The following is a 25,063-nucleotide window of genomic DNA, read 5'->3' on the forward strand; positions in this document are numbered from 1 at the left end:
GTTGTGACGCCCTTCTGAGAGCTGAGCGTCCGGGTCAGCGGCTGTCGGGACCGAAGGCTGAGGCGCACGTGTGAGCGCTGCTGAGGAAGCGGAGGGCGGGCGTGCGTCCGCGAGTCCCCGGGCGGCCGCGGCGGGCGCGAGTGATGCTGTGGGGCCAGCGCGGCGCCGAAGTCCACCGCCGCGGGTCCCGGCTTTCCTCCTCTCGGTTCCCCGCAGGGCAGCGCCGCCGCCGCCGCTGATTCCCCGGGGAGGGGGGGATGCCCGCGGGTCTCACGGAGCCGCCGGGCGCCGCGCCTCCCGCGGCCGTCAGCAACTCGGGCGCAGTGACCATGGCCCCCGTTCTCGTGGAGAGCGCCCCGGTGGCCCTGGGCGCCGTGACCAAGGCTCCGCTGAGTGTCTGCACGGAGTCCTTGGCGTCCCAGCCCCTGCCCCCTCCAGTGGGGACCTTAGTAAGTAAAGTGGCTCCTGTCAGTGCCCTTCCGAAACTCAGCCCCGGTGGTCCTGCGCTGTCGGCTCCGCAGATAGTCACCGTGAAAGCCCCCAGCACCACCACCATCCAGTTACCAGCGAACGTGCAGCTTCCTCCAGGTAAGTGAGTGGCTCGTCCCTTCACACCCCCAACCGCATCCCCACCCCCTCACCCCGCCTCCAGCTTCACCCGGAGGTGCCCGCGGTGACTTGGGCGACTTCGCAGCCCTGGATGGCTGAGCCTTGCCGGTGGTTCCGGGAAATAGAAGTCTGAGCCAAAGGAAACCTTTTTTACTTAAAAAAAAAAATCATCTCGGATTTGCAGGGAATGCACAGGAAGCAGTGATTTATTTGGGCTCAGATTTAACTAACATAACCCTCTTTGTGCCATTCCAGCGTTTCATATTTTAGGAAGGAATTGTGTCACCGGAGGGCCAACAGAGCTGAAGCAGCATATTCCGTGGGGCCCTCGAGGTACCTGTACTGAGCAAGGGAGAGAATGGGATAGCTAAATAAAGTTCGTTTTCTGGGAAATAGACCCGTGTCTATTTTCCACATGCTTCTACTGGGATGCTAAGGAGAAAAGAAGTGTCTTTGTAAAAGTTCTTGGGGTGGGGGGGAGGTTGTGTGTGTGAAGACTTAAAAACAAATTAAGAATACATTTCCAGTTTCCCAGTGCCAGAAAACAAATGCTGCCTCCCGGTGCCATCTCCCGATATGCAGTGATTTTAACTTTTAGTTGAAGAATCCCCCTCCTAGGGCACAAGTGTGGGGGTTGACAAATTCATCAGAGCCCAGCAGTTAAATTTGAAACACTGTCTGAGTGAATATTCTTTTAATGAATCTTTGGCTGCTTTTTATCCTAGGGCTTATTACTTCGTTGGGCTATTTTTCATGATTTTCATGAAGGTTTTGTTTTGTGATAGTGTACATATATTAAATGTGTTGAATGAGATTTGTTCTCTCACTTGTCTTGGCTGTATTGAAAGTCTCTTGGAATTTATCTTCTATTAATTTGCATAGCAGAAATTAGAGCTTCCAACCTGCTAGTAGCTCAAAAAACAAATACAACTCAAGAGTACTTTAATAATTAATTGTAACTTGGATGGCAAAGAAATGCAAGCATTTATTCAAAAGATTTCCTTGTTATCCTCTTGCAAAAGAACAGTTTTTGTAGCTAATGCTTTATTTAGTTGTTAGTATCATACACTTTTAATCAAACTTTGTTTCAGTTTTATGTGTTACTTAAAACTATGCTGAAAATACCAGTTCAAAATTGTCATCCTGCCTACTCTCTTACTTAGTTATAAATACATTTGAATGCAATTGCGCCTTAATTTGTTAAAATATAAATTCTGTATAGTCACTAAGGTGTGTTTAAAAAGTCAAAACTGCTAAGAGAGAGAAATGATCAAGAATGACAACTTGGAACAAATAACTTATGAAGGCTTTGCCTGCTAGGCACTTTTAATACAGTATTTATATTATTTTATTCACTGGCCGTAATTGGGTAGGTAGCATATATGGGAAGAGGTCTCTAAGGCTAAATAATTTGGCCACACCTGGCAGCTCTTGGGAGCTGGAGGGGATTTGAAATCAGATCTTTCTAACACTATTCTTTATATAGCATTGAGCTTACTCCATGAGTGTATACAGTTTATTTTATTGAGCAATAGTGCTGAAAGGTGACTTTTTTTTTTGTGCTGGTACTGGGGTTTGAACTCAGGGTCTAGGGGCTGTCCTTTAGCTTTTTTGCTCAAGGCTAGAGGTCTACCACTTGAACTACACCTCCATAATATTCTTGTACTTGATTATTTATATGGATAATGCTTATAAATCATACAAAGTTTGATCATAAGTCCTATAAAGGCAGAGACTCTCACTTCATTCTTTCTGTTGATTGACATAGAAAGGCACTTTAATATTTATTTGAATGCTGGCCTTTGTGGGGAACAATAGAGTAGAAGCAATAGAGTTGTAACTCTATTATGAGGGCTGTTTACCACATCCCATGTCTGTATGTGCAGTCTTGACTTCTTTGCTTATTCTGCTTAAAGCAGTTTATATTTGTAAAGTTACTAAAAAATAATTGCCTTCACCAGAGTATTACCCTTAGCAATTTCATCATATCTTTATTGAACCTCTTCAGTTTTTTAGCCACAGTAGTTCATTTGTATTAACCTTCCATTGTTTTTTGACTTCTTTCCTATTCACAGGCATTGGTACTGTTTGTGCTACTTTCTGCTATTGCAAATACTGCTGTAATAAACACTTTTGTTGTGTGCAGGCTTGTAAACATTTTCACAGAATAATTTTCTACTAGTGGAATTGCTGGTTCAAATGACTGTATTTCAGTAAATATTGATAAGCTTCACCCTAAAATATATAAATGTATAATCCACGCTGGGCTCTGGTGGCTCACGGCTGTAATTGTAGCTACTCAGAAGGCTGAGATCTGAGGATCGCAGTTCAAAGCCAGCCCAGGCAGAACAGTCCCCATGAGACTCTTATGTCCAATTAACCACTCAAAACCCAGAAGTGGCACTGTGACTCAAATGGTAGACCACTAGCCTTGAGCACAAAGAGGTCAGAGACAGTGCCCAACCTGAGTTCAAGCCCCATAACACACACACACACACGTATATATATATATTATATATACATGTATATATATTCCACAATGTTAATATTTAACCTATTAATGCATTTTAAAAGTCAGTTCCAAGCTTAATTGTAATGGCAAATGAGTCTCTTTTTTTTTTCTTCCAGTCCTGGGACTTGAACTCAGGGCCTAGCACTGTCCCTGGTTTCATTTTGCTCAAGGCTAGCACTCTGCCAACTTGAGCCACAGCTCCCACTTCTGGCTTTTTCTGTGTATGTGGTACTGAGGAATTGAACCTAGGACTTCATGGATAGGAGGCAAGCACTTTTGCCACTAGGCCATATTCCCAGCCCCAGCAAATGAGTCTTAACAATTGAGTGGTTAGGGAAGGACGTACTTTTCAATATAGAGAGAAAGGAAGCTGGATGATAATACTTTTATACAATTTTTTTCATTATTGAGCATATCTAAAATGACTCTTCTTAATTCCATATGAATTAGGTACATGATCCACAGCAGCTTGGAAGGTTTAGTATAGGCCCACAGAATAAAGACTAGATGATGTGCTAAACAGGTTTGTGGATTACAATGAACTTGGGACCTTAGTCTTTACTGAACAACAGTGGGGTATAGCAACAACATGATTGAATTATAGTCTATAGACCTGGATGTGAATCCTAGTTACATCATTTTGTGATCTTTGGAAAGTTTATTAATCTCATTCTTCATGAGAGCTTTCTTATTTTCATTTGGCTTATAACTTCTTCCTGTAAGTATCATTAAGGATTAAGTACAATAAGTAAATGTAAAGCCTCATGCCACAGAACTTTGGAATACCATTCATGTGGAATTTGATAGGCGTGTCCTGAATATTTAAAGATCTTTATAACACCTGGCTCAAGGTATGTTGTTCATGTATATGAAATATATTAGCACAGACTAAATTCTCAATAAACTAAAAAGATAGGTGTGATCTCTGCCCATCCCCCTCCCTTTCTGTTATGGGGCTTGAGCTTATCTCCTTGAGCTCTTGCTAAGCTATTTTGCTCTAGGATGCCTACCACTTGAATCACTTCTGGGCTTTAGTTGGTTAATTTGACATAAGACTTTCACAGACTTTTCTGTTCAGGTTGGCTTTGAACCAAGATTCTCAGATCTCAGCCTCTTGAGTAACTAGGATTACAAGTAAAAGCTGCCACCAGCATCACTGAAAAGGAGATAGAACTTTAACCTTAATGGTAGTCACCCTAATGAGATGACTGGGAAAATATTTTTTACAGATGACTGGGAAAAGAGTAAAGTTACATAAAAAATTCTCCAAAGTATTTTGAGTGTATATTTTATTTAGTTAAATTGTTTCATGGTGCTCCTGAGGTTTAAACTCTAGAAGGACCTCACAGTTGGTAGGTAGGCAGGAACTCTACCACTCCAGCCATATTTCAAGCCCTTTATCCTTTAGTTGTATTTCACATTTTTTTAAACCTGATCATATTTGTAATCCTCCTACTTATATTCCCACAGACAGGCTGTTACTACCATGTCCAGCTGTTATGTTGAAATGGTTTTTTTTCCTAGATTGGCCTCTAACCCTGATCCTCCTGGTATCTACCTCCTGGGTAACTGTGATTACAATGTAAGCCACTATATCCAACTTTCTCTCCCCCCCCCCCTTTTTTTATGGTACTGGGCATTGGATTCAGGGCCTTAAATAGGCTAGGCAAGCACTATAGATTTCTAGACCTTGTATCTCCAATTTTTAAAAAGATGCCTAGTTTCATTGAAGTAAAGTTTTTATTATTCAAAGAAAAAGAGGAGTTGAGATGTGGCTCAAGTGTTGAGTGCCAGCTGTGAGCCACAAAGCCAAACTGAGGCCCTGAGTTCAAGCCCCAGGCACCAGCATTTAAAAAGAAAAAAGGAAAGAACCAGTGCAGTATTGTAATTCTAGCTTACTCAGCAGGCACTGATTAGTCTTATAGTTTGAAACTAGCCCTGACCAGAGTTCATGAGACCCCCATCTCAGCATGAAGTTCTAAGCTGGCTTCAGCAAAAAATTTGAGAGACATCATCTCAACAGAAAAAGCAAGGCATGGCTGTATGTGCCTATCATCCCACCAACTGCAGGAAAGGCCAATAGAAGGATCACAGTCCAGGTTGGCTTGGGTAAAATGTGAGATAAATCCTGTCTTAAACTACTGAGAATAAAAAGGGCTGCAGGTTTGATTCCAAGTAGTAGGGGTGCTGTCTAGCAAACACAAAGCCCTGTTTAAACCCCAGCTTAGCTGAAAAGGAAGGAAAGGGGAGAGAGAGGAGGGACCTTGTCCCCCGTGATGTCCCTCTCTCTGTTATTTGTAACCTTTTTTTTGGGTGGGGGGTGTTAGTTTAGTTTTTTGGTGGCAGTATTTGGCCTGATGCTTGCTAGGACGGCCCTATATCATTTGAACCACACCTGCAACCTCTTTTTCTGTTTATTACTTTTGAGGTAGGGTCTCTTTAAGCCTAGAGCAGCCTGGGCTGTCCTGAGCTACTGAACTAGTTGTTCTTCCCTGTGTCACTGCGGATGACAGGCATATGCCATAGAGTTCAGCATTGTTTCCTCTGTAGCTGGGAAAACAGGCTGAAGATATTGCATCCAGACATGGCTTGAGATGGAGTGTTGTGAACGGTTATGGCTGGACTGTCTTTGAACCACAATCCTCTGATCTCTATCTTCAAGTAGGTAGGATTACAGGCTTTAACCCCTGTTCTAAACTAAGTATTGGTAATACTGACTTTACAGAATGAGTTGGCATATTCTCTTCCATGAAGAGTTTGTGAAGGATTAGCATTAATTTTTCTTTCAATGTTTGTTAGAATTGACTAGTGAAGACATCTAAAGTCTTTGTGTATTTATTTGTAAGAGTTCTATTGTCTTGTTCTTCATGAATGAGTTTCAGTAGTTTATATATTTCTAGGAGTTTACCTATTTTATCTGAATTAATTCACTGGCTTACAGTTGCTTAGTCTTCTCCTATACTGCTTGTCTTGTGTATGGTTAGCAATACAATCCATTTCTTTCTAGTGTTGGGATTGAACTCAGGGCCTTTTATTATTTTCTTTAATCATTGAGTAGCTAGCTATACAAAGGGATTTCAATTCAGTGTCACATGGGTTTCTTTATTTGTTCCTGTGAATTACAGGTAACACTTGAAGTTATTTTCATAGTTTAGTGTAGATATGTAGTCACCATTTACTCTGCTCTTATTTTTTTTTTTCTACTCCTGGGCCTTGAACTCAGGGCCTGAGCACTGTCCCTGGCTTCTTTTTGCTCAAGGCCAGCACTCTTAACACTTGAGCCACAGTGCCACTTTGGGCTTTTTCTATATATGTAGTGCTTAGGAATCGAACCCGGGGCTTCATATATACGAGGCAAGCACTTTACCACTAGGCCATATTCCCAGCCCACTCTGTGCACTTATTTGAAAAAAATACATTTCCACCTGTGTGTTTCAAAAAACACAGTAATATACATAAACAGTTGTTTCCCTTAAATCAGTTAAGAAAGAAAGAAAGTGCACTTTATATTGTCAAATCTCAAGTTTACCTTTCAGTGCTATTTGTTCTTTCATGTGAGTTCAGATTACTATCTGGGATCACTTGTTTTCAGCCTGACAGAGTTCATTTTTTGTTGTTGTTGTTGCCAGTACTGAGGTGTGGACTCAGGGCCTGAGCACTGTCCCTGGCTTCTTTTTGCTCAAGGCTAGCACTCTACCTCTTGAGCCACAGAGCCACTTCCGGCTTTTTTCTACATATGTGGTGCTGAGGAATCGAACCCAGGGCTTCAAGTGTACGAGGCGAGCACTTTACCACTAGGCCATATTTCCAGCCTCAATAGAGTTTATTTGTTAATTCTTTATATGATGTATCTGCTGGCAGTGAATTCTCTCAGTTTTTGTTTATCTGAGAATGTCTTTATTTTGTCTTTGTTTAAAATAAGGTTACTCATCTTTCTTTTGCTTGGTGAAATTCCATTGTTGAATCCATCTTGTGAATTCATTTCTGTTACTGTGCTTACTAACTGTAGAATTTCCTTTTTATTTTCTGTGTGTTGAAAATTTAACCCACAGCTCCATGCATACTTAGCAAGGACTCTAATCCTGAGCTATACATCCAACCCTTCTTCTTTTTTTAAAGTTGTATCTATGTTTCTAATTTTTCTCTTTCCCATCTCTCCTCACAAAGTGTCTTTGTTTAGGCTGGTCTCTCTCAACCTCCTGTTCTTAAATGATTCTCCTGGCTCAGCCTTATAAGTGGCTGAGACTAGAGGCATGTATTACCATACTCAGCTTTTGGTGACCTTCTTTATTTGTGGTATCACCCTGATGTTTTTCTTTGCTTCTTCAAAGTTTCCTTACAGTCCTTTGATAATACTAATCAATGTTCAGCGATTGTTCTGGAGTCTTTGTCAGTTAAATCTCATATCTGTTTCCTCTCAAAAAAGATTTCTGTTGCTCATTTCCGTATGCATTTTAGACAATATAACATTATCAACATTAGATACTGGTCCTTACTTCCATGGACATAGTATATTTTTGTTTACTGAATGAATTATTTTAATGATGTTTTCTTCCACATAAGAAGCCTCTACCTTGCGTCTGAGGACACCCTTGAGCGTGAGCAAAATGCCATCTTTAGTAGGGCTCTTTTTTTCTTAGCCCTGACTCAGATGTTAGGATCCACTCATTGCTAGGTGATTGCATATTGTTTTCAGCAATGCCCCTAAGGCCTAACTTGCCCACAGTCTTATCCTGTATCCTGTGGAAATTTAGGCTTTGCAGGAAAAGTTTTTGAGGCAAACATTTGAGGTGTGTCCTGACCCCATGAGGGTAGTTGTCTTTTTGGTTCTCTGGTAAACTAATAGATTTATGGTTTAGCTGGCCTCTTGGAAGCTTGTTTCTTTTTTTTTTTTTTTTTTTTTTTTTGGCCAGTCCTGGGGCTTGGTCTCAGGGCCTGAGCACTGTCCCTGGCTTCTTCTTGCTCAAGGCTAGCACTCTGCCACTTGAGCCACAGCGCCACTTCTGGCCATTTTCTGCATATGTGGTGCTGGGGAATCGAACCTAGGGCCTCATGTATACGAGGCAAGCACCCTTGCCACTAGGCCATATCCCCAGCCGGAAGCTTGTTTCTTAATAGCTCAGCCTCTTCTTGATAGGTCAATTATAAGTCAGGCTCAGAGAGACAAAGGGTAATACTCTCAAATGGGCCATATATGCAAAAAACAACCTGACTTCAACATGGTGTATATAGAGCTGGATTTCAGTGGTCTAACAGTGATCAGACAGTTTAACAAAATGAATACCAGGAAGTAGAAATATGTTTTGTCTGAGGGGGGTTGAACTTAAAGTTTGGGCAGACAAATGGATAGAAGGATAATGGGTACACATAGTTACAGTATTCACATGTGAAAATCAGGGGAAAATGAGGGAATTGGTATGGTTGGGATAGATTGGGGATAAAATGATGAAGAGGGTGACAGTGATCAATCATAAATTGACATATTGAGTTGAAACGGCTTTGTACAATTCTTAAAGATAATAAAATAGCTCAATTGTATTTGAGAATGTTCTTAACTTTGAGCTTTGACATAGTCAAATTATGAGGAAGTTCAAAGTATATTTGTCATTTCCTTTAGTGCTTGTATTTGGAGCACAGTCAGAAGTGTGGCATATTTTTTTTCTGAATGAAATCTTTAGTTGTAGGGTAGTAGATGGGCCTAGGTGGTGGTACTTTGGTCTTCCCTGTTTGCCTCTGAACATGGAACTCTGAAAGGGTTGAACTGTAGGACCCAAGTAGGCTTAGTGTGCTATTTTTGAAGTAGAACTTTTATTAATTAATTAGTTAAAAAGTGAGTAGGCTTAGTGAAAGAAGTGAGCTTCAGACATCTAGGATGTATATGTCCTCCTCACTGTGGATAATCCCAGGGTTGGACCTGTTTTTGGGGAGGGATGAGAAATGCTAGGGCTTGTTCTCTACAGGAAGACACCTTGGCCTTTGACTGGGAAAGAGCCTTGTGTTTTTGACTACACTACTTAGGGTGGAGTTTCTTTCATGCTTAATTGAAAAGCAGAGGATAATAGTTTAGATATTATAGATTCTGCTAATCTTGCTGAGTTTGGGTAGATCTTCTTAAATAATTGTGTAGTCATATATTCGCTTTGCTTTAGGGAAATTTCCAAAGACTTCAAAGGTCTCTACCAATTATAGTATCTTAAGAAGACTCCTTACTAGTTATAATTGTTTCTTAGGGAATAGGTTTATGGAGCACATCATGCTGCCATTTTATAGAATTCCAGTGACAAGTAGTATTCTTGTTTGTGCCTTCCTATTGACAAAAACAAGAAACTCTTTATGTTATGAATACTGGGTTATAGGGATAAAAATGGAAATCAATTTGTCTTATTCTTGTAAAGTTGATTACATAGTTTCCCTTGCACAAATACGCATCATCTGCAGATGCACATCTTTCTTACCATTTAGTACTGTTCTTGAGCTTATTAATTTCGGACTGGCTTAGGTATATAGAAAGTAATACTGTGATCTTAATATACCTTTCCCTGTCATTTGCATCCATACTTGTGCTGCATTTTGAATATTTGCCATTTGAAAGGGAATTTTTATCCTGTTTGTGTCTTACATTTTATTTGATGGTAGATTTTGCTAGTTTACTTTTAATGTAGCTGAACATGAGTTTCTCATTTTATTTTATTTTGAGACATTTTCTTTTTTTCTTTTTTCCCCCTTTTTTGTCAAAGTGAAGTACAGAGGGGTTACAGTTTCATATGTAAGGCAGTGAGTACATTTCTTTTTCAACTTGTTACCTCCTCCCTTATTTTTCCCCTGCCTCCCCCTCCCCTTCTCTCTCCCCCCAGGAGTTGTACAGTTGGTTTACACCAAATGGTTTTGTAAGTATTGTTTTTGGTTGTTGTTTTTTTTCAGATTTTTATTATCAAACTGATGTACAGAGAGGTTACAGTTTCATACGTTAGGCATTGGGTACATTTCTTGTACTGTTTGTTACCTTGTCCCTCATGCCCCCCTCCCTCCCCCCCTCCCCCCCCCCCCCCCCCCCCGTGTTCAGTTCACTTACACCAAACAGTTTTGCAAGTATTGCTTTTGTAGTTGTTTCTCTTTTTTTACCCTGTGTCTCTCAAATTTGGTATTCCCTTTGAATTTCCTACTTCCAATACAAGTAAACACGGGGTTTCCAATATACTCAGATAAGATTACAGAGATAGTGTAGGTACAACCACAGGAAGGTGATACAAGAATATCATCAATAATAGAAACTACACATACACATTGGACGTTGAAAGTAGTTACAACTGTGATATAACAATTGTTTCCATAACATGGAGTTCATTTCACTTAGCATCATCTTATGTGTTCATAAGGGTACAGCTACTGGACCTTGTGATGCTCTGCTATGGCTTGCCTAAACCTGTACTAATTATTCCCAATAAGGGAGGCCATAGAGTCCATGTTTCTTTGGGTCTGGCTCACTTCACTTAGTATAACATTTTCCAAGACCTTCCATTTCCTTACAAATGGAACAATGTCATTCTTTCTGATAGAGGCATAAAATTCCATTGTGTATATGTACCACATTTTCCTGATCCATTCGTCTATGGAGGGGCTTCTGGGTTGGTTCCAGATTCTCGCTATGACAAATTGTGCTGCGATGAACATTGTTGTGCTGGTGGCATTACTGTGATTTTGTTTGTGGGCTTTTGGATAGATACCCAAAAGTGGGGCTGCTGGGTCATAGGGGAGTTCTATATTGAGCCTTCTGAGGAATCTCCATACTGCTTGCCAGAGTGGCTGAACCAGTTTACATTCCCACCAAAAATGTAGTAGGGTTCCCTTTTGGCCACATCACTCCAGCATTTGTTATTCTTACTGGGGTGAGGTAGAATCTCAATGTTGTTTTGGTTTGCATTTCTTTTATTTATTTATTTATTTATTTTTGGCCAGTCCTGGGCCTTGGACTCAGGGCCTGAGCACTGTCCCTGGCTTCTTCCCGCTCAAGGCTAGCACTCTGCCACTTGAGCCACAGCGCTGCTTCTGGCCGTTTTCTGTATATGTGGTGCTGGGGAATCGAACCTAGGGCCTCGTGTATCCGAGGCAGGCACTCTTGCCTCTAGGCTATATCCCCAGCCCCTGCATTTCTTTTATGGCCAGTGATGTTGAACACTTCATGTGTCTCTTGGCCATTCTCTTTTCTTCTTCAGAGAAGTCCCTTTTTAGGTCTTTAGCCCATTTGTTGAGAGGGCTGTTGGTTCTCTGGTTGTTTGTTTTGGAGGAATTTAATTTTTTGAGTTCTGTGTATATTTTAGATATGAGGCCTTTGTCCATTGTATGGCTGGTAAAGATAACCTCCCAATCTGTAGGCTTTCTGTTTATCTTGCAAGCTATGTCCTTTGCCATGCAGAAGCTCAGTCCCATGTGTCCAACCTTTCTTTGATTTGTTACATTTCTGGGCCTTTATTAATGAAGTTTTGTCCTGTGCCAAGGAACCCAAGTGTTTCTCCTATTCCTTCTTGGTAGTGTTTTCAGGGTATCTGATTTTACTTGAAGGTCTTTGATCCATTTGGAATTGATATTGGTGCAGGGTGATATATAAGGATCTAGTTTTAATTTATTACAGGTGTTGAGCCAGTTTTGCCAGCACCATTTTTTGAAGAGACTGTCTTTCTTCCATCCTATTTTTTTTTAGCTCCTTTATCAGAGATTAACTAGCCATAGTTCTGCGGGTTCATTTCTGTGTCTTCAGTTCTGTTCCATTGGTCCTCAGGCCTGTTCTTGTGCCAATACCAAGCTGTTTTTATTACTTCAGCTTTGTAATGCAGCTTGAAGTTTGGTATTGTAATTCCTCCATCACTGTTCTTTCTACTTAGGATTTTTTTTTTTTTTTTTTTTTTTGCTATTCGGGGTCTTTTATTGTTCCATATGAATTTCTGGATTGCTTCCTGTATTTCATTAAAGAATGGTGTTGGGATATCGATGGGTATTGCATTGAATTTGTAGATAGCCTTTGGCAATATTGCCATTTTGACAATACTAATCCAATCCAGGAACATGGGAGGTTTTTCTATATCTTAGTTCTGCCTTGACTTCCTTTTTCAGGTTTTTAAAGTTCTCATCATAGAGGTCTTTTACTTTGGTTTAAGGTTATTCCTAAGTATTTTATGTTTTTTGAGGCTATTGCAGAAGGAGTTGCTTTCCTGATTTTAGCCTCACTATTTTGAGAATTTTTTATAGAGCCTAAGCTAACCTCAAACTCACAGGCCTACTGCTTTAGCCTTCCAGATACTAGAGATGTTATCACTATATCAGCTGGTTTTTAATGCTTAACAATAGATTTATTAAAGTGTTTTATCATTTAAAGGTTATTTTATAATTATATCATTCTATAATTAAGGACATGGAATTCATAATATACTAAGTACTCAAATGATTTGCTGTTGCTAGTATTGTATGAGAAAATAAACTGGTGGTTATGTTTTATAAGCTTGGAAATCACATTTACTTTTCTCTTTAACTACAGGTACAGTTTTTATCAAAAGTAACAATGGTCAATTGATGTTGGTATCACCTCAGCAAGCTGTAACAAGAGCTGAGACCACAAACAACATAACCTCAAGGCCAACAGTACCAGTAAATACTCAAACAGTCAAAATCTGTGCAATGCCGGTAAAATACTGTAGTCTTAGTTTTCCAGCTATTATTTTCATGTCAATGTATATATGTTTGTTAATTTAAGAAAATTTAGATGATTGTGCTCAGCTTCGTAAATTAAGTCCTTTCTTTGAATTTGGCATTTTTGGTAAAAGGTAAAATAATGAAAGTTGAATACTCATATTCAACCACTGAATATTCAAAGTAAATGTTTAAAAGGACATTTTGCTTCATTTTTAATTTGTGGCAAATAGTACACAATTCCTTTTTGTCCATTATTACAGAAATTATCTTTCAAGATATGCAGAAATCTGTTTGTAATATTTTATTTGCCCTGTTAAAAAATTACTTTTCACTTGCCAAGCAAGCACAAGGCTCTGGGTTCAATTCTCAGAATGGCTGAAACAAAATGCTCTTTAATTTTACATAACACACGTGGCACTCTAAGTAACTGATGCTTATCTTTCGTTACAGAATTAAGTAGTATGTTTAAGCAAAAAATACTAAATGTAGCTTAACATGTTCCTGACTCGGGCTCATCTACCTGGAAGATGTGGGAATATTAATCTTTGCTGTTTTTTTTTTATATATACTCTCTTACTTTTCATTCTATGCCCTTATCTGGATATTTTCTGTTAGTAATAGTTTTGTATAAGTTAAGTATATAGGTTAAAAATACTCTTTGTGTGCGTGTGCACAGATACTAGGACTTGAACTCAGGGCCTGAGTACTGTTCTTTAGCTTTTTGCCTAAGCCTAGTGCTCCAGCACTTGAGTCACAGCTCTACTTTTGGCTTTTTGGTGGTTAATTGAAAATTACAGTCTTATGGACTTCTCTTCCTGGGCTGCTTTTGAATATGATTCTCTTTTCTCAGCCTCCAGTGTAGTTAGGATTACAGGTGTAAACCACTTAATACCCTTAATCTGGCTAGATTAAGGGTATTTGTTTTTTTTGGCCAGTCCTGGGGTTGGACTCAGGGCCTGAGCACTGTCCCTGGCTTCTTTTTGCTCAAGGCTAGCACTCTACCACTTGAGCCACAGCGCCACTTCTGGCCATTTTTTTTCTGTATATGTGGTGCTGGGGAATCGAACCCAGGGCTTCATGTATACGAGGCAAGCACTCTTACCACTAGGCCATATCCCCAGCCCTAAGGGTATTTTTTGATTATGGTTAAATATTAAGTAAGAATCTTTTTTTACAAACCAGAGTCAAGGTTAAGTCATAGTCTAATACTTATTATTATTATTATTATTATTTTTTAGATAAAATGGGTCTTAGTGAGTCAATTAATTCCTCTGAATTAAGTGAGTTTCAACTAATCAGCTGACCAGTTGAGCTTTTAGTATTCAATATCATCAAGGGCTATCATCAATCTGGCTTAGTAGTAGAATGCTTGCCTTGCATGCATGAAGCCCTGGGTTCAATTCTTCAGTACCACATAAGCAGAAAAAGCTGGATGTGGCACTGTGCTGTGGCTCAAATGGTGGAGCACTAGCCTTGAGCAAAAGAAGCTAGCTCAGGGACAGTGCCCCGGCCCTTAGTTGGAGCCCCAGAACTGGCAAAAAAAGAAGAATATCTATTAAAAGCATTGATTGACTAATAGCAACAAATTTTCTCTTGTCCATTCCCCCCAAGAATTCTAGCTCACAAATAATAAAGAACGTGGCAGTAGCACCTGTTAAAAAATTGTCACAGATAGGAACTACTGTGACAACCACGGTTCTGAACTCTTCCTCAGTACAAGTAAGTTATGGCTTCTATGTGGCCATGTGTATACCAGTTGTTTTCTCATCTTTCTATATTTTTTAGCTATTTCCTACCAGATAGATAAGTTGTTCACTATGTGACATTGAAGAGAGCATTTCAGTGAACTATAGTAGTACTTACTAAGTTGTGAACTGTTGGAGTTAAAAGAACAAGACTTGGACTTAAAGTTTATGCTTTACTAGGTATAGGAAGTAATTTGTAGCTCACCATGCTTGATCTTAGTGTAGTCTAGAGCAATAGAACTTAACCAAAGAATGAAGTTAATAATCTATGTTCACTGTGAGGCATACAGGAAATAAGGAGCAAGAACTTGGAATTGAGAATGATAGGCCTTTTTGTTTGACTTGGAAAAGTCTGTTAAGAAATTTTGTATTATCAATATACTGTTAATTACTATTATCAATAAGTATCAGTTATTTTACTTACAACATTCCTTTTCTTTCCTGTTCACTACACACGTTTAATCAGTGCAATGCACTGATTGGTAAGACCATTGGCTAGTCTAGAATATTTAGTTTAAGAGTTATGATTGAGTCTAAGAGGTTCCATCTAATACTGCAGGGGGAACACACCAGTATTCTGTAGTTTTCCATACTCCTTACAATATGAATTTGGCATTGAAGGCACATGTATCTGGCAAAGTATAGGTAATAGTTATATTAGAAAGCATTATAAAGGCTAGATTTACATTAGAATGTTAGAGCTTTCTACTACTATAGTACCTGAGAGAAATAAATTTACAGAGAAGAAAGATTTATTTTGGCTAAAATCCTTTTTTTTTTTTTTGCCAGTCCTTAGGCTTGAACTCAGGGCCTAAGCAATGTCCTTGGCTTCTTTTTGCTTAAGGCTAGCACTCTACAATTTGTGCCACAGTGCCATTTCTGGCTTTTTTTTTCTATATATGGTGCTGAGGAATTGAATCCAGGGCTTCATGTATGTAAGGCAAGCACTCTACCACTAGGCCATAGTTTTGTAGATTTCAAGCCATGGCATATTGGCCCCATAGCATAGTACATTATAGGGAAGTATGTGATGGAGGACAGTTTGCTGCATACAGAAAGCCATTGAGGATAAGGGAAGTGCTTCAGTCCTAGTATGAGTCCTAGTATGTTCTTCAAAGGCATGCTCCCAGTGATTGGAAGTCTTCTAACAGCCTCCACCTCTTTAAGATTCTAATACCTCCCAATAGTGTTCTGTTCTGGGTCCAGTTAGCACAAGGACTTTTTTTGTGCTCTTACTTGAATTTGAACTCAAGACCTTATGTTCTTTTTTGGCTTTTTTACTCAAGGCCAGTGCACTAGCACTTGTGTCATACTTGTATCCTTTCCCTAGCACGTGGGCACATTAAGACGGAAACTATACTATGGAGAAAAGATAAATATTATCATGTAAAATAATGCCATAAATACTTAATCTTGCTCATGAATAATAAGATACTTTTCATAAGCTCACATTTGATCAGGCTTTACATTGTATAAATCAGGGGACAGTATGCCCCTGAGGTGCCCCTACCATCAGGCATTGAAGGCCTTCATAATCATAGCTCAATTCTAGTTTACATTTTCTTAAATATAGTGTTATGTCTGATTATATAAAATAGACCCTGAAGTAAAATCTTACAGTATGCAGACCTCAAAGTTTATTAGAAAATATCCCTAAGAGGCATAAAAAAACTGCACAGTAGTTATCTCTGGAGAGCATGTCTAAGGATAGTAGTAGAAATGGGACTTGATTTTTTTAAAAAAGTTATTTATTTTTTTATTTTTTGGCCAGTCCTGGGGCTTGGACTCAGGGCCTGAGCACTGTCCCTGGCTTCTTTTTGCTCAAGGCTAGCACGCTGCCATTTGAGCCACAGCGCCACCTCTGGCCGTTTTCTGTATATGTGGTGCTGGGGAATAGAACCCAGGGCTTCATGTATATGAGGCAAGCGCTCTTGCCACTAGGCCATATCCCCAGCCCCCTAAGTTATTTATTTATTTTTTTTTATTGTAAAGGTGATGTATAGTGGGGTTACAGTTACATAAGTAACATAATGAGTACATTTCTTGTGGAACGTTGCTAACCCCTCCCTGGTTTTCTTCTACTTCCCCTCCCCTAACTCCCACACCCCAAGTTGTAAAGTCCATTTCCAACATGGTGTCTATCGAGTGTCACGACTTTATTTTCAATGTTGCAAGCACTCTTGCCACTAGGCCATATTCCCAGCCTTTATTTTTTCTTCTTTTGTACCTCAAACTTTTCTTATGTCTTGTAACTTATAGTATTTTGTCTTTGGGATAAGAGTTTGGTAATTAGCAGTATTAAACGTTTTGTTCTGCAGCTGGTGCTAGAATCACACCCCATTTTGATCGTGGGTCAATAAACTAAGAGAAGTTCTTTTCGGTGTGAATATAAGATATCCCCCTTTTGTAATATTCTTTATGCTTACTCTGTCTACAAAAATCAGTCTATCTGAATATAAGATAATTAGTTGATCACTTTGCTTTCTACTTAAAGTAGGAAATTGCAGGATAGGCAGTTCTTTACTATTTCATGTACATTTTAGAGAACTTTAACGATATTCTTTCTTTTGAAGACTTGCACATGTGACACTATTTTTCAGAGACAACCCTAGGACAGTAAATCTCACTGCTGTCCTCGATTTTTTTCAGACAAGATTAAAAGGATTAGGAAAATTAATTGCTTGTAGTCAGTATTGCAGAAGTTGGCAGTGGAAAGTAGGTAAGTGGGAATGATCTGCTAGACTTGATTGCTGTAGACTATTATAGCATTATAAAGGAGCAAAGAAGGAAGATAATAAGGTACCATAGGAATACATATCTAAATATATACCAACTTAATTTCAGTCTGTGGCTGTGCCTACCAATGTTGTCACAGTTAATCCTGCGAATCTGGTGAATGCTATAACTACTTTGAAGCCTTCAAGTTTGGGAGTATCATCTGTCCCATCAAATGAACCTAGTCTCAAAGCAGAGAACTCAGCAGCTACTCAGATTACTCTTTCTCCAGTAAGCTCTTAACTTTTTACCTTTTACAAATATAGTCCCTTAGTAATGTTCTTAAATCCTGCCTGCTAGTTAACATTTGTGATGATTTTTCCATGTTTAGGCAATGCTAGAAAATGTGAAGAAATGCAAAAACTTCCTTGCAATGTTAATAAAACTAGCATGTAGTGGCTCTCACTCTCCAGATATGGGGCAGAACGTGAAGAAGCTAGTGGAAGAACTTTTGGTAAGTTATTACTATAAACTCTAGTAAGCTTGGTGAAAATCTATATTGTCCATTGGTCATTTGGAAGACACTACCTTATTGAGTTTGCAGATCTTCCAAATGCTTTCAGATATTTTCCTTAAAAACAAAACAAAACGAAAAAACGCATTCACTAATTTCACTTTGTATCATACTAGAAAATTCTGTAAGTACTGTGAAGCCATCAAGTTCTAAAATTTTCCAAAATTGCTATCAATTGTTTTTCTTACAGACATTTGAGAAAGTGTGTGCTACATCTCTAAGTCTGAATGACCACAGTTGCTTTATTATTCTTTCCAGTAAAAATAAAAACCAGCAGCTAATTTATTTACCTAGCAACTTACCCAAAAAGAGCTTTTCCTTGAACATTTTTTTTTTGGTTTGCAATAGAAATGCTTTATGTGTAATTTCCTTTAGATGTGTACCAAAGGGCTAAATTTTAATAAATTTTAATTTTTATTGTTCTATCAAGATTTTTTTTTAAATTTAGTGATATTGACACTATTTTCTTTTTAACTGCAAGTACAGAGCAGTGTAAAGCACTGCTATGACTGTTTCTCTTTGCTTTTGTCTTCTTACTAGTAATTTTATTTGCTGTTACTTTTACGTCATTACTATAAACCTCAGCACAGTAAAAAAAAAAAAGTCTTTCCCCCACCTTCCAGAAATCTTAGTATTGGAGTGAAAATAATTTTGATTTCACAGTGTCTGTAGAATAAAATGATAAAGTAAGCTATCTTCATTTCTTTGGAACTGACATTACGAGTTTGCAAGAGTATCTAAAAATACAATCAGAGGAAAGCCATTGAATAAATTTTTTAAAGTTCTCAAACTGAACAACTTCTAATTCTCTACCCTAAGAAATTTTTTGTGACTCTTGTGCATTTATTGGTAATTGTTTTAAACTGACTATAAAAATGTAGTATTATTGTTGGGCATAGGTAGCTTATGTCTGTAATTCTAGCTACTCTGGAGGCTGAGATCTGAGAATCATGTTTTGAAACCAGCCTGGGAAGGAAAGTCTGTGAGACTCTTTATCTCCAGTTCATCACAGAAAAAAAGTTATAAGTGGTGCTGTGGCTCAAGTGGTAGAGCACTAGCCTTGAGGAAAAGGAAAAAGGAGCCCAGGGACAGGGTCTAGGCTCAGAGTTCTTAGCTAGTCAGCTTTTCTCTCACTTTGCTTACTGAGATCCCTTTCTTATCTCATTCCCTGAAATAATTATACCTTTATTGTATTTTTATAACTATCCCTATTATTTGTGCTTGTTTCTCTGGTGACATAAAAAAAAAAAGCCTCCCTATAATGGTGGACTTTACCACTTGCCAAAAGTTTGACTACAGCCAAAAATGACATACTTAGCCTCTTTTTAACTTTAACTTTTTAAAGGATTATGCCAGGCACCTGTGGCTCACACCTGTAACCCTGGCTACTCAGGAGACTGAGATCAGAGGGTCCTAGTTCAAAGCCAGTCTGGCTGATAAATCTAATAGACTCTTCTCTCTGTTATTAACCTGCAGAAAGGTAAAAATAGAAGTGTGGCTCAAGTGGTAGAGTGCCAGCCTTGAGCAAAAAAAAAGAAAAAGAAATAGGGTCTTGCTATTATTGTTCAGACTGGCCCCAAACTTCTTAGCTTTGCACTGTTTAAAGTATTTGTAGACATAAAAGTGTTTTATCTCTCTCATTTCTTAGGATGCAAAAATTGAAGCAGAAGAATTCACTAGGAAACTATATGTTGAACTCAAGTCTTCACCTCAGCCTCACCTTGTTCCTTTTCTTAAGGTAGTTAAATATCTTTTGAAGAAATTGTTTTGATTGGATTTCTTTAAAATGATTTAAGACCTGAATATATTACTATGGTAGTCATTCAGTGTGGAGATAGTAATAATATGATAGAACTTTAGCATTTTTGTAAATTGTAAAGCATTCATAGTATTGTTTTCTTTTTCTTTTAGTTCCATTTTATTTTATTAATTGATCAGTTTTTATGTCTACACTGGGACTTAAATTCAGGGCCTCTCATAGTATTGTTTTCACTTGAACGTTTTGGAAAAACTGAAGTAGCCTCTTCTTCCTGAGGATAACTTGATGACATTACATTGGTTATGCCTGTAGAAGGATATACCCAAAGATGGTGTGTGTGTGTTTATTTTTTAACTGTATTTTTTTTTCTTTCTGTTTTGGTACTGGGGATCGAACCCAGGATGTTGCATTTGCTAGGCAAGTGCTTTGCCACTGAGCTACCCATCCCGAGTGTGTGTGTGTTTGTCAAGAGAATGTGAAAGAAAGGAGGAGAGAATATAGGGTCTTCTATATATTGTCTTGTGATACATGTTCTCTTAGAACAGTAAATTAACATAGTGCTACATTTGATAGGAAGGTTATACTTCTTAAAAATAAATTTATATTGACATTTTTTTCTCTATAGTTTATTGGAATAAATAGAATTTAAGAACAGTAACTTTGATAACAAGATCTTGTTTTGGCAAACTAAAAACCATTCATTTAGATTCTTAAAAGTTAAAAAGAAATGAAAGTGTTCCTAATATTATGGTTTTTTAAAAAAAATCCACAAATACATGGAAGAGATTTGACCCTTGTATTTTCAGAGTCCATAGCTACGATTGAGTAGATTTCTCTTAAAATGTGAAAACTTATGCCCTTTTGCTGATGACCTGTAATTTGAGGCATTTCTTCTAAGGTCCTTTCTGTTGCATTGATTCTTCAGCTCAAGATGCTGCACATATCAATGATAACTCTCTTGAATTTTTATTTTGTACTCATTGTATACTGTGAGGGACAAAGAAGAAAATTAGACTGTCTAGTATGTGAACACTCTATTCTAGTTAGCTTTCCATTACTGTAACAAATACCTAAAGATGATAAACTTGCTTTTCTTTTTCTTTCTTTCTTTTTTTTTTTGAGACAGATTTCCTGTCATCCAGGGTAGCCTTGAACTCATGTTCCTGGCTCAGCTTCTAGAGTTTTGGGATTAAGCCTTGTGCTAGTCTTGGGCCTTGACCTTGACCTTGACCTCAAAGCTTGATTTTAAGCATCTTTGCCCCAAGGGTAGCAGTCTTCTACTTGAGCCACAGCTCTTCTTTTGGCTTTTTGGTGGTTAATTAGAGACAAGTATCTCACCGGCTTTTTTGCCCAGGCTGGCTTTGAACCTTGATCCTTAAATTTCAGCCTCCTGAGTAGGTAGGATTATAGGTATTTGCTATTTGGGGGCATTTTAAAATGTTGATTTCTTGCTTCCTACACACACATTCACTACATACATACACATACACTTTGAAAATCTCTCCAAGTTAAGCTTTTAATATTTTCATACATATAAAATATTTATATATGTAAACATATAAAATAAATATGTAAATATATATACACGTATAGAGAGAGCAATATATAAAGGTAGAGCAATAGTTCTTAAGTAACTTTTAGTGATTTTATTTTAATTTTTTCTTAAGTACTCCATTGTATTATAGACTGATAGCTTTATAGGCAATATGAATTTAAGTGTCACAACAAGAAAATATTTCCAAATAGTGGATAAAGATAACCTACCAAATATCTACTCTTTATATCTTTAAAAGAAAAAACAAAAGCTCTAGGGGTGAAAGTCCAAACCTGTTAGTGTTTAGTTTGAACTTGTATTTCTTCAGGATATGAAGATAGACATTGACTTAAGATACAGTCAGAAAGTATGCACAGTCAGAAAGTATGCTACCTTAATTAAGGATATTGTTTCAGATCTTATTGTTCTCTTTGTGTATAACTCACTAAAGTTATTGGCAAAAAGACTTCCTGTGTTATTTATTATGGAGTTTAAGTGAACAGAGAAGTATGATACAGGGTTTTATTTTAAAAAGTGATAAATGAGGTATTCAAAATAAACTTAATGTTGACATATCAAATTTCATATTGAATAAGTCTTTTAGGGCTTGAAATTGATTGTATCTTAGTAGTTGCATAAAATAAATGTTACCATGTTTTTTTCAGCTGAAATATTTGATAAAAGTTTTATTTTCTTCCTGTTCTAAAGAAGTAAAACATTTTTTTATTGGACTTATTTTATATCAGTGTTTTCTTTACTTCTTAGAAAAGTGTAGTTCCCTTACGACAGCTTCTGCCTAACTCCCGGAGCTTTATTGAGCAGTGTGTTCAGCAGACTTCTGGTGAGGTTGTCATTGCTACCTGTACCACAGCAGCAACAACTTCTCCTGTGATGACAACCACAGTATCCTCAGTCCAGTCGGAACAGTCCATCATTGTTTCTGGAGCAACAGCACCTAGAACTGTTTCTGTGCAAACTCTGAATTCACTTGCTGGTCCAGGTGGAACAAAAGCTGGAGTGGTGACAGTCCGTTCTGTGGGTCCAGCCACTGCCACTGTAGGATCAACAGCTGGAACTGTTTTGCTTCAGACTTCAAAACCACTTGTGACACCAATACCAAATACAGTAACAACCGTCTCACTTCAGCCTGAGAAGCCAGTTGTTTCAGGTACAGCAGTAACTTTGGCTCTCCCATCTGTGACTTTTGGAGAAACTTCAGCTGCAGCATTTTGTCTTCCATCTGTGAAACCTGTAGTAACTTCTGCTGGGACCACACCTGATAAGCCTGTTATTGGTGCCCCAGTTCAAATCAAAATTGCCCCTCCAGGACCTGTCCTTTCACAGCCCACCGGTATTCCGCAAGCAGTTAAAGTGAAGCAGCTAGTGAGTAACATTCATTTCTTTCTCACTTGTAATTTGGAAATTTTCAAATGTTCAGAAAACTGGTAAGCCTAGTCTTTACCGTATTTGACTGGTCCTAATTTTTTGCTTCATTTTGCTTTTTTTCATTGTAGTCAAATGCACAAGCACATATACAATTTTTTTGCTGAATCATTTGGAAGTTCGTTGCAAAAATTGTGACTGTGCACCCTCAAATTCCGTGGTATTATTACACATTGGTCATTATTAATATTGATACAATATTTTCCGTCCAGGGCTGGGAATATGGCCTAGTGGCAAGAGAGCTCGCCTCGTATACATGAAGCCCTGGGTTCGATTCTCCAGCACCACATATCTAGAAAATGGCCAGAAGTGGCGCTGTGGCTCAAGTGGCAGAGTGCTAGCCTTGAGCAAAAAGAAGCCAGGGACAGTGCTCAGGCCCTGAGTCCAAGCCCCAGGACTGGCAAAAAAAGAAAAAAAATTTTTTTCCACCCATCCCAATAATATTCTTTTAGTGCTTGTGCTTTCTCCCCCCTGATTTTGTTTTTTTCCTTTTTTTATGTTTTTATTATAAAACTGATGTACAGAGAGGTTACAGTTTCACACGTTAGGCATTGGATACATTTCTTGTACTGTTTATTACCTTGTCCCTCATACCCCCCTCCCCCCTCCCCTTGTCCCCCCCTGAGGTGTTCAGTTCACTTACACCATACAGTTTTGCAAGTATTGCTTTTGTTGTTGTTTCTCGTATTTTACCCTTTGTCTCTCAATTTTGGTATTCCCTTTGAATTTCCTAATTCTAATACCAGTACACACTGTTTCCCATACACTCAGATAAGATTACAGAGATAGTGTAGATACAATCACAAGAAGGTGATACACGAACATCATCAATAGTAGAAACTACAGATACACATGGGATGTTGAAAGTAGTTTCAACTCTGATATAACAATCATTTTCATAAAATGGAGTTCATTTCACTTAGCATCATCTTATGGGATCATAAGGGTATAGCTATTGGGCTCTTGTGATCCTCTGTTGTGACTTGCCTAAACCTGTGCTAATTAGTCCCAATAAGGGAGACCATAGAGTCCATGTTTCTTTGGGTCTGGCTCACTTCACTTAGTATAATTTTTTCCAAGTCCTTCCATTTCCTTACAAATGGGGCAATGTCATCCTTTCTGATAGAGGCATAAAATTCCATTGTGTATATGTACCACATTTTCCTGATCTATTTTTTTGATGAGGGAGGAGGGCTCAACTCAACTCAGGGTCTTAAGTTTTCTAGTTAAGGCTGTATCGCTTGAACTGTGCCCTCAACCCCTGATCCCGAAGGAGTGTTTTTACATTCAGTTATTTCTCTTTGGCTCTTTTAATGTAGAAAAGTCCTCCATCTCTTTATGGTTTTTCAGTATATTACAATCTTTTCAATACCCAGAACGTTTCTTTATTGTTTTGTCATCTGGTTCCTTCAAGGTTAAGTTTAGGTTAAATATTCTGGGGAAGATTATTATATAGATGATAGATACTATGATAACTTTTTGTTAATCCTCAGTTTTCAGCCTTCTGATTAGCTAAGATTACAGGCATTGAGTCACCAGTGCCCAGCTAATCTCTCTCTCTCTCTCTCTCTCTCTCTCTCTCTCTCTCTCTCTTTCTCTCTCTCTCTCTTCTCTTTTTTTCTTTCTCTCTTTTTTTTTATACTTAGCCCTTACTGGATTTCTTGAACTTATTTTGGAGACAGCCTTTAGCATTGGTTACTTTCTGAAGGATACTTTTTAGGATACTTTCTTTTTTTCACATTGATAAAAAGTATATATTAATACACAAAAGAAAGTATGCATATTAAATGAATTAAAATATCACAGTACAGATTTAGTGAGAGAGGATTTGTGTGGCATAGTGTCATTTTTGTCTTAAAAAAATCCTCCTCTAGTTCATCCTTTGTCACATCTCAGGCTGCAAGTTTTACTTTGTCCAGACCATGCATTACAATTATTCATAGCATTCAATATCTTGTCTTATTTTACTTAGGACTCAACAGGTTGCATAGACTTAATTTTATGACACTATTGTTGGCATGATGAGTTTAGGATACTTTCTGAAGGTTACTTTAGGATACTTTTAAAAAACAGAACCTAAAAAGTTCTTTTAGAAGTGTATTTTGAAATACTTATGGATAAAAAGGTATATCGGGATTTGTTTAAAATGTGGTGATATCAGAGAAGTGGTTATGGGAATAGAGGAAACATGACTTCTGGAATTAATCACTTTAATCTGGGTAATTATATAGGTGATTTCATTTAATCCTATGTATATCTTGAAATTTTCCATGATAAATTAAAGTAAAAATATAGTCTGTATGGAAAGTTTTGTAAATTTTAGTTCTACTCTAAAAGTATATATGATGTTGACTTCTAATTTTTGAGCAAGATAATTTTGCTATATACAAATTGAAAGTAAGCATTCTTGTTATGCTAAGATAAAGGTATATTTTACAGGTAGGTGAGTACTCACCTACATTTTCCTAAAGCAGTTTTTCTTTTAATA

General features: G+C 38.0%; 1 protein-coding gene across 1 annotated transcript in view; it reads left to right on the forward strand.

Annotated features, from left to right (window-relative positions):
* The first annotated feature begins 257 nt into the window (after positions 1–257).
* The window catches only part of Taf4b (TATA-box binding protein associated factor 4b), an 87,444-nt gene continuing 62,638 nt past the window's right edge, over positions 258–25,063 (forward strand). Inside the window, exons 1-7 of the mRNA XM_048363520.1 lie at positions 258–588; positions 12,651–12,796; positions 14,417–14,524; positions 17,395–17,556; positions 17,657–17,779; positions 19,488–19,577; positions 21,898–22,515. Coding sequence (XP_048219477.1) covers positions 258–588; positions 12,651–12,796; positions 14,417–14,524; positions 17,395–17,556; positions 17,657–17,779; positions 19,488–19,577; positions 21,898–22,515 — 1,578 coding nt within the window. The remainder of the gene's footprint in view (positions 589–12,650; positions 12,797–14,416; positions 14,525–17,394; positions 17,557–17,656; positions 17,780–19,487; positions 19,578–21,897; positions 22,516–25,063) is intronic.

This window comes from Perognathus longimembris, chromosome 15, assembly GCF_023159225.1.
Source record: "Perognathus longimembris pacificus isolate PPM17 chromosome 15, ASM2315922v1, whole genome shotgun sequence".
In the NCBI taxonomy this organism is placed as follows: domain Eukaryota; kingdom Metazoa; phylum Chordata; class Mammalia; order Rodentia; family Heteromyidae; genus Perognathus; species Perognathus longimembris.